Source organism: Alosa sapidissima, chromosome 20 (genome assembly GCF_018492685.1).
Source record: "Alosa sapidissima isolate fAloSap1 chromosome 20, fAloSap1.pri, whole genome shotgun sequence".
Classification (NCBI taxonomy): domain Eukaryota; kingdom Metazoa; phylum Chordata; class Actinopteri; order Clupeiformes; family Clupeidae; genus Alosa; species Alosa sapidissima.
In genome coordinates this window covers 5,377,489-5,387,615 of record NC_055976.1, presented here as the reverse complement: position 1 = coordinate 5,387,615, position 10,127 = coordinate 5,377,489, and the positions used below count along the sequence as shown (strand labels likewise).

The following is a 10,127-nucleotide window of genomic DNA, read 5'->3' as shown; positions in this document are numbered from 1 at the left end:
GGGGCCAGGGTTATATCTCGCCTCTGTCTACAATACACAAGGGCCGTGAACTTGTGACTGCAGGGACATCTGCATGTATTTTCTCATTGTTCCGTTCTTCTTTTTGATATCAAGGTTAATGATATGAGCGCCCAGCTCTGCACAAGAATGCAGCACAGGCTAAATGAGGAAGTCCCTGAGGACGTTCCTCATGTTGGATAACTCTTTTTGTTGGGAACACCCTCAACCAACCCAAAATATTCGTGGACATCTGCCCAGGCTCATCAATATGCATAGACTCAGTCTGGGGGTATCTGACCTGCCTAAGCAACAATAGAGTAGCAGTCTGATCTATGGCAGACCACTGCTCCTGTCTTTATGTCCCAGTCAAAGAACAGCCTCTGAAAACTGTCCTTTTCAGCACAAACTTGTAGGACCTCTTTTCATCAAGAATCACTAGGACCCACAGACGTTCTCTTCACCCAAATGGTCGATTCATTTGCCATTGTTCCTTCCTTTCACAAGACATAGATTTAGTGCACAAGACCCTATGGGGCGCAGCAAAATGACATGAAGCAAAATGGTAGCTTGATGTAATAATTCCACCTGCCAAAAACTGACACTGCAGTAGTTTTCTTTTCTGGAGAGCACAGAGTACCCATATGTTTTTATGTATTTTTTTTGCTATTTATTGTAAACAAATGATAAAGTATTTCTTCCTGTCTTTTCTTGTTTGTTGTTAATATGACTGGAGGATACAAAGTTTACCCTGACAAGAAATTAGATTGGTTAACATCGCCACCTAGTGGATAACAAGAATACAACAACCTCAGTTTTTCAGGGCTTGCTCTAAGTTCAGATTTGATTTTCTCTATTTGGATACATAAATACAGTAATAAATTAGAGATGCAACACATTATAGTTCAAAAGGACCACAAATATTTATTTATAGATGTATTAAAAATATACATATTTTTCAAGCATTTAAATATACTACATGGCAGTGTCAAATGCTCAGTTGGAACACAGAATAACAATTTAACAAATGTCAAACGTCACAAAACCACAGAAAAAAACTGTAAACTGTAAAGCAATAACCAGAACAAACTATAAAAGTAAAGATGGGAGATTATCAAAAAAGAAACAGTAGCAAAGCATACTTGCTTAACAGTAGCTTTAAGGTATCATTTTTATGGCATGTTATAAATGGCACAAAATTATAACCAACATATCTTAGCTAGTGATAGTTTCATGCCTCAATATTTCACTCAAGAATAACTACTGTTTTTAAGGACTGTTGCATTATATATGGGTAACATCAGAACAAAATATACTCCTGTGCTCAGAACAAAATAGATATGGGGATAGTCTTTCACATATACTAACTACTTCAGGAATATACACAATTACTCCTTCAAATTTGTGTTATAATTGTGTTATAAATGTTATAATTTCTTTTCATATCTGAAAACATTTCAATGCTTAAGATGGGCAAATACATAGTACTGATGTAATACTATGTTAAAAAATAATCGGAGTTAATAATGTGGCCTCCATTTTATTTGTGATCAGCAGCTAAAGAAGAATAAAGCATCATGAAGGCTGTGTAATAGTATTTGCCTAGCATGCAAACTATCTGGAAAACTTTGGCAAAGCTATAAGTGCAACTGGTGACAGACACTAGGTCTCATAATGAGATGGGTTACATTCATCACAGGTCTGAAATCAGTACTTCATCCCAGGAACAAATTCTTTTGCATTGGGATTCAAATTGCTGTTTACCTGAAAAATAGAGGAACACAAAAAAAAAAGTTTTTAACATTTCTAAATCAATAATTCAGCCTAATAGCATCAGTAAGAAGCTGTTAAATACCAACTGCTCAAATTACACTCGGACAAACAACATGGCATAATTTAAAGTACTATTGGAGCAGTATTGAAGGAGTGATACATGTTTCTGACATCCAGCTACTAAGTTAGCCATATTTTGCTATGTTAATCTGACCGTTCAGCACTGCTTGGACAATATGCCGAGGACACAGAACTGTTCACTTAGTTGAGAACAGAGAATTTTCGTTTAGAATAGCTACAAGTATGTATGTACACTAGAATAGCAAGAATAATAGAATAGCTGCCTACTAGTAAACCACACTAGTATAACATGAAGAATAGCTACTAGTATACCATGCCACTCTAGTACAATATGGTGAATAGCTACTAGTATACCATACCAAACTAGTATAACATGAAGAATAGCTGATAGTATACCAATACACACTATAACATGAAGAATAGCTTCTAGTATACCACACTAGTATAACATGAAGAATAGCTGATAGTATACCAATACACACTATAACATGAAGAATAGCTTCTAGTATACCAATACACACTATAACATGAAGAATAGCTTCTAGTATACCACACTAGTATAACATGAATAGCTACTAGTATACCACACTAGTATAACATGGAGAATAGCTACTAGTATACCACACCAGTATAACATGGAAAATAACTACACACACAAGTACACCACACTTGAAGAGCTGACTTACAACAATGTCATTTAACATGCATCCATCACCAATGACCAGTGCACTGAGTTGGTCCTGCAGTTGACTGAAGGGTTGAGGTAGATCACGTGCTGGTATGAACCACTCATGTTCTTCCTCCTCCAGCATCTCCTGGAAGCATCTCTCAATGAACTCTTCTTCCCACAACTCCTCTTCAATCTGATAAAAATCACACATATACCATTACTAAGGCTGGCGGCCAAAAGGAACCACAAATACCTGAGATGGTGAAACAATGGCGGCACACACCTGTCTATTGAATTCTTCTTCATTCTCCATCCACATGTACTCAGCAAAGGGATCCTCTTCACTGTTCAGCTGGCCATTAAGGATGATATCGCTTGTCCTGAAGCTTTGGCTGTTGCTGCTACGGCCTGGGTCTTTCATTTTGACCCTATGAAAAGTAATAAGATATACTGAGCAAAAATAAACACAACATGGTAGTAAAATATCTAAGACCTTTTCTGTATTAGTGGACACTTGGCCTTTACATTCAGTTCATGGACATTCCTGCAGTCAGCATGTACAGCAAGCTCCCCCAAACTGTGACCTCAGTGGCACGGTGTTGTGTGAGAAGACTGCACATTTTAGTGCAGAGTGGCCGAGTGGCCGTACTGTGACCATCTGAGCAGTAATATCAGAGAGGGTGGAAGCGTAGCAAGGATCTTTGGTAATATTCATGGCATGCTTTTTAATCAGCATCTTTTGATATGCCACACAGTGCCCACCAACACAAGTTTGAAGAGAAATAGCTTATTACGCAATGAACAAAATGTTATATCTTTTAGTTCAGTTCATGAAAAAATTACATTTTTGTACAGTATAATGTCAGAACTGTTAATATACTAACTTTATTTATAAGGCCTACAACTCTGCTGTCTATAGGCTATATTTTAAGCCATTTTTGTTTTGCAAGACCGGGGCTGAAGTGTAATTGTTTGCAAAACCGGACCGCATTTTACCTCAATCCAAACATGTTGGTTAACAAAGTTAAGAGATCTCCTGCGATGCATGATGAAAAAATTATATTTGTATGTTTTGAAAGGAATACCGCACACAAAGTAAGGACACTGACTAATGCAACCCGTCGACAGAAAAACACAAAAGCAGTGAAAAGCGTCGACAAAATAGAGCCAGAAGATTGCCTAGTGCTATTACACAATCATGCTAACCCAACTAGAAGATTGACTGTGGCACACACACAATGGGCATTGTAATAATACCCAATATGTAATGCATGTAAACAATCTTTCAGAGTTTCTCTTAAAGATACCCTACTTCAGAATGTTAGAAACCAACCTAACTCAACTTACTAACCACTTACGTTAATATTTCCAGATATACTGTTTTGTTATTAGCACCACAATGGTGATCTTGCAAATCGCTTCAGTCCAGACAGAGAAGAACAAGGGCAGAGTAGCGTAGCTCAGTGTAATGGCGGGCGTTTGTCTCTGTTTACATTTTGAGGCTGAACCTACCTGGGCTGAACCAGAGGGGGCGAAACTCTTTGGCTGAAAGCTTTGGATTGATTGGTTAAATGACACGACATTCACAGTAATTTTGGAAAGTGTGGAATCTCACAGCCCGTCTCGCGACATTTCACCAAAACACGCCCCCTTTTTCCGCCCCGGGTCCGGCCCAAGTCTGGCCCGCAACCTGATGTCAAAATAATAGCGTAATGTATTTCGGCCCTTGCGGGTATTTTTTTTAATTGCGACAAACACTAACAGACAGACTGAGGAAGTCACTTGTCCCCAGGGCCATTGAACTGTTCAATTCTTCACTTAAGGCAGGGGTGGGCAACTAATTTCCCCAAGGGGCCACATGACAAACTGGGACTGTTGAGGAGGGCCGGACCCGAAAAATACCGAACTCAAGTCTGAACTTAATGCTGTCCAATTCTATTCTGTTCTTGTATAACATTAAGTAGGCTAAATCATATGGTTTTGTTTACTACTCGTAAGAACAGATGAAAATGTGAGGTAGACAAAGGAAAAACAGAAATAGGCTATTTAATCTATGTCCAGTATTTAATCCTCATTCTCGAAAATTATTTTTTGACATTGACATTTTTTTCAGTTTTCAAAGACTGATATAAAAAAGTAGGCCTACTACAATATCTATGTAGTTAGGCTAGGCCATGATGAAATGTGAAGGAGTCAGTACAACCATAGGCCTGTGCCACCATTTCATCAACACTCAACAACATTTTATCATTAAATCATTATCATCATTAAATTAACTCTATGCAGAATTAGACTATGAAAATGTGAAGCAGACAATAGTAGGCTGTCATTAGTTAATCAACATGCACAAAGAAAACTATTTAAAAAATGTAGGCTATGTTTTTGCTTTAACTTTATGCACAAAACTGTGATTGGTCAACTCGCCCTGTGTGTTGAGCCGGCTGCTTCAAGCAACCTGTGTGTAGTAGCATACTAGTTCTCTAACATAAGCTTTGCAAATAAACTCATATTTTGACAATGATGGGGTTATCCGAATGTAAACTATCTATCTGCCATTAACACTTCGTATCGCCAACAAACAGCCGGAGTTCGTTCTGTCAACCTTTGCGGTGGTGAGCGACGCAGACATAAGAGACACAAAACTTTGAAAGGTTTACGCCGACTTAAAGGCAACTGCATTGTGTCGACGCAGAAGCATACATTCTCACCAGCACATCAGTGAGGGTGTTTACATCGTATGCATCCACGCACAAATGTATGGGCGTACAAATAGCAGTCGCTTTCAAAATAAAAGCAACGATACTGATTTGCGTGCATTATCTCTATGCTAGGCTCTTGACTATTGTTCTTTCACGGAGCTTACGCGGGCCGGTCAGGGAAAGCCCACGGGCCGGATGTTGCCCATGTATGACTCTGCATAGTCTGTCTGCCTCTTCCCCCCCCTCCATGTTTGAATAGGTACTGTATGATAGCCACTTTTTACCACTGTCTTTCTGCCTCACTGGTGCTATATTAGCCCTCCCTCCATGCCATAGCCGAACTGTGGCCACACTTATACCTTTTCTTAAAATAGTTATATATATATATAGACTCTATTCTTGCACTGTTGCACTGTTGGACTTACTCATTTGCACTATTACCATGACCACTATCACCATTGCACTATCACCATGACACTCACTCACACAGAGCACTTTACCTTACCTTACTATGCACAGAGAATCACAGGCTCAGTCCCTGCCTCAGTCATTGCAAGCGCCTCTTGATTGATTAATCACCACTATGTGGATACTCACCACTATGTGGTTTTTAGAATGGGTTTAGGTTAAGTGTTAGTTATATAATTTGTATTTTAGTATATTTAGTATATTCTTTATCTTCTACTGTCCTTATTGCTTAGTTGTGCATGTTTTTATACTTTTAATTACTTGTTCTGCTGTTAGTGAATGTGTGTGTGTTGTCTATATGCTACTGAGACCTTGAATTTTCTCCTGGGGATCAATAAAGTATCTATCTATCTATCTATCTATCTATCTATCTATCTAAACAAAGACACTAATTAAAACAGACGATTGATCCAAGTAGCCTACGGTGACAAATCTCATTTGTAGGCTACTCTCCTCCACTGATTGCTAGACATCCAGAGCTTCGATTCAAGCCCAAATTCGCTGCACAAAGTTTTCAGAAAGTAGCCTACTTGTATTACACAAGAAACACGTAGTAGCATTTGTTTGTAGCCAGAAGTGATGCAGGCCAGAGGCCATAGTTTTGCACAAATTGAAGCAGAAATATGTTGCACCAAATGTTAAGAAAAAATTCACGTGTGATGAAGTCTTGGGTTATTCACCTATTCTGAAGGAGAATATCTGGGTAATATGACAAAAAATAAAGTAAACCTCCCTATATTCAAAATTCAGTACTGAAAGGTGCATAATTTGAGGTGCTTGCCATCCAGTGGCGTCATAATGTGCAAATTAGATGGGTATTTAGGCCTACCCCCTTCATAAACTTCTGTAAATGCTCAAAGACTTTCATGGCCTTTTGAAATTTTGATGTAAAATCCAATGGTGCTGTTTTTTTGTTGTTTACCCTATAGTTTGCCAGGTTTAAATAAGTTATGAGAGGAAAATAATTGTATTTGGTGTGAAACAAACACATTCCTGTTTTTATGTTTTTTTTTTTTTTTTATAATTTGTATTAATATTTATTTAATCAATATTTTATTTATAAGCTAAGGTTGCTAGCACAGGTGGAGCGCCTAAGGGGACATGAGCAAAAACAAATCTAAAGTTTAGTTTCATGTTGTTACGACCCGGTGGGTCTTTGTGTGGTGGCTCCGCCCCTATTGTTCTACTGCTATCTTGTCTGTCTCCTACAGGCTGCTGAGTACAGAGGTGACTCCTCCTGAGGTTAATTGTCGTGGCCATAAGAGGGCCGGCTCTGGCATGATGTCGCTCTCACTCATTCCCCTGGCCTGCTCTGACGGGAGAGCTCGTTGGGAGCTCCCTTGACTCGCTGCCCTTCTGGGGATCTCGCCTCCTTCTGCGTCTCCGTCATATTATATTTAGTTTATTTATCTACCCCTAGACACACATTGCACAACATTTTACTTTTGTACTTAAACTGACATTCTCTACTTTTATGTTAATAAATATCATTTAAAACATTACGCCTAAAGTGTGGTCTCCCCTATGTTGAGTCTGCCTTGAGCCAAGCGGTCTTAACAATGTGCTCACGTGAAACTTTCATGTGCTCACGTGAAACTTTCATGTGAGCACATGAAACTTTCATGTGAGCACATGAAACTTGCATGTGCGCACATGAAAGTTTCACATGAGCACATTAAGGTTTCAGGTGAGCACATGAAAGTTTCACGTGAGCACATGAAACTAAACTTTAGATTTGTTTTTGCTCATGTCCCCTTAGGGGCTCCATACACAGGTGTCTAAACAGAGATAAAAAAAATACTTGCACTTTCTGTTTGCAGTTTTGTGTTATATAGTATTTGAAATAAAAAAAAAACACTGCATTTTCAGAAATATTGGAGAGATGGACGAGCTGCTTGGGGGAAACCATGACATGGACCCACCTGTTGGTGCTGGTGTGGTGATACGCCGACCCGATGCACTGAGGCGGTCCAACCGTACTCTCTCACCAGCGTCAGCGGACTGGGCTCCCTCATCACCTCCCTGCAATACAGCGTTGTCAGCGACGCCCACCAGAGCTCCCTCACCAGTGCAGTCCACCAGCTCCTCTTCCATAGCTAGTCCAACTCCAGTTCGAGTCCCCACAGACCCTCTGACACCTGGAGGTCGCGGAAGTGGCAGAGGCAGGAGGATGATCTCTTGGCCTACCTTCTGAGGTCTGATGCTGCTGCCATGGCTGCTTCTCAGAGGCGGCACGAAGAGTCCCAGAGGCGGTATGAAGAGTCCCAGAACAGGTGGCATGAAGAGACCCTGGCCGAGATGAGGGCGCAGAGAGAAGATCAGAGGGTATTCCTCCAGTTGTTCAGAAGGATGGTGGACAACATGTGAGGCCGGCACGACTACAATGAACACAAACTTTATTTTTTTTAAGTTAAATGAACCTTTTGTTTTGCACTCAATTTTTATACAACTAAAGCAAACACACAAATTTGCACAGATGTACATTTTCCTAGTTTTGTTATTGTAAGAACTTTGTTCTACAAATACAGTGGTGTGAAAAAGTGTTATTTTGTCATGTTTGTCACACCTAAATGTTTTAGATCATGAAACAAATTTAAATATAAGACAAAGATAATGCAAGGTAAGCACAAAAGGCAGTTATTAAATGAAGGTGTTTATTATTAAGGGGGAAAAATCCAAACCTACATGGTCCTGTGAAAAAGTGTTTGCCCCCCCCCCGTTGAAACATAACTTAACTGTGGTTTATCACACCCAAGTTCAATTTCTCTAGCCACACCAAGGCCTGATTACTGCCACACCTGTTCTCAATCAAGAGATAACTTCAATAGGACCTGTCTGACAATGGGAAGTACCACTCTTTGCTCTCCTTTATCACTGCAACTTTCCCAACCACTTGCAACTTTTGTGCTCTTCCAATCTTCTCTTCAAAACTGCAGAAATTTCCATCATTGAGAACTCTAGCAAATGTCACTTCCCCTACCTGATTTCTGATCATGTCACTTCCCCTACCTGATTTCTGATCATTTTAATCAATTTAATTGAATCCAGATTTGTAACCCCTCCTTCCCCTACAAACCTCACAACAATGTGCAATGACTGCTCCACCACCTCCTTCTCTTCACTCTCCGACCATTCCACATCTCTCCTTCCCCTCTTACCCCCTCCTGTTCATCCTTATTAATGCCCACCTACTACTCTCTTCCTCTGCCCCTGGATCCTGCTACAGCTTTCTCTCTGACTCCCCAACATAATGCAGAAGTAGGGAACACAAGCAAGGCCTACCGAATACCGGACCTATAGCCTATAGGCCTACAGGCCGTCGGTTGATACTCCCACACAATATTCCCCTCCTCTGCCTAATCTAACTAAACAGATATGGATTTATTTACTAACTTATTTATATTACCCAATTGGAAACAACCCCCAAAACGCTGATAGTCAAGCACCCTGGACCAAACACATCCTCCTTCCCTCCTTCCACAACGTCACTTCCAACCCTGTTCCATCAGCCGTAACAGCACTACTAGTAAGAGAAAGTTAGGCATTTTTTTGCCAATGAATCTGCAAAAAAAATCTTACCAATAGCTTTTTTTTTTTACTACGTGTTCCTATAGCTGTCTAGTAACACCTCCCAATTTATCCACGGCCAAACTAACTAAACTAATAACTAACTAATTAACTAATATTAGCTTTTGAGATGTTTAACTAGGGTTTTTTAGTCCATAAAAAAATCCATAAAAAGTGTTTTTTATTAAACAATTACAAAGCAAAACTTCCTAAATCAGTTTAAAATTTAACAAACCTCATCCAACTCCTGCATCTCCCTCACTCCTGTTATCATCTGGCTGGTTGATGTTCTGGCAAGAGTTACCATGACAGTTCCCACAAACAGAAATAGGCCTACACTTGACTCCTTGCTTTTTTACAGCACCTGAAAGTGTCACAGTCCCCTGCACAGTTGCAGCTGACAAACTTCAGAAGGTAGTCCGGGATCTGTTGTAGGGACTACTGGTGCATAACATTGTTCTCCTTGTTTCCATCCATACTCAAGGACATCTAGTGATGGCAGTAGCCAATTTCTTGCAGAGAGTGTTGTGCTGCACTGTGTGCTGAGTGTGTTTCACTAATTCACGGATTGGGATAAATGCAGAGACCACATTTCCCTCACGGGATCAAAACAGTATATATACCAAAGATTGTTAGTTTAGTTACAGTATAGCAAGTGAATGCACAATTTGAATTTGCATGCCAAATGCATTGGTGTATGATGTTTTATCAGAGTGTTATAGGCCCACATTATAAAGATAACCCAATCAATACATTTTATGCGATCACTGACCTATAAGTAAAGTTTTCCACGTCAGTGTATGAGATATAGGCCACATTTCAGTATGTAGTTACTCCAATGCTGTAGAGGGCGCAAAAAAACCCAAAAGGTT

General features: G+C 39.8%; 1 protein-coding gene across 2 annotated transcripts; it reads right to left on the bottom strand.

Moving 5' to 3' along the window:
- Window positions 1-895: 895 nt before the first annotated feature.
- On the bottom strand, window positions 896-4,118 carry LOC121694775 (polyadenylate-binding protein-interacting protein 2-like). Of its 2 annotated transcripts, none has more exons than XM_042075113.1 (4): window positions 4,034-4,118; window positions 2,805-2,949; window positions 2,538-2,714; window positions 896-1,761 (listed from the first exon to the last, which is right to left on the bottom strand). In XM_042075113.1, the coding sequence occupies exons 1-4, from the start codon at window positions 4,102-4,104 to the stop codon at window positions 1,705-1,707; spliced, it is 450 nt and encodes a 149-aa protein (XP_041931047.1). In that variant the 5' UTR covers window positions 4,105-4,118; the 3' UTR covers window positions 896-1,704. The 2 variants fall into 2 exon arrangements, with proteins under 2 accessions (XP_041931047.1, XP_041931048.1); XM_042075114.1 differs by lacking the exon at window positions 4,034-4,118 and adding an exon at window positions 3,880-4,023.
- Between the last annotated feature and the right edge of the window lie 6,009 nt (window positions 4,119-10,127).

Coding starts and splice junctions, on each gene's coding strand:
- LOC121694775 (XM_042075113.1), bottom strand. CDS start 4,104: ATGTCGTGTCATTTAACCAATCAATCCAAAGCTTTCAGCCAAAGAGTT. Junction 2,950..4,033: donor CCCCCTCTGGTTCAGCCCAG/GTAGGTTCAGCC, acceptor TACTTTTCATAG/GGTCAAAATGAAAGACCCAG. Junction 2,715..2,804: donor AAGAAGAATTCAATAGACAG/GTGTGTGCCGCC, acceptor GATTTTTATCAG/ATTGAAGAGGAGTTGTGGGA.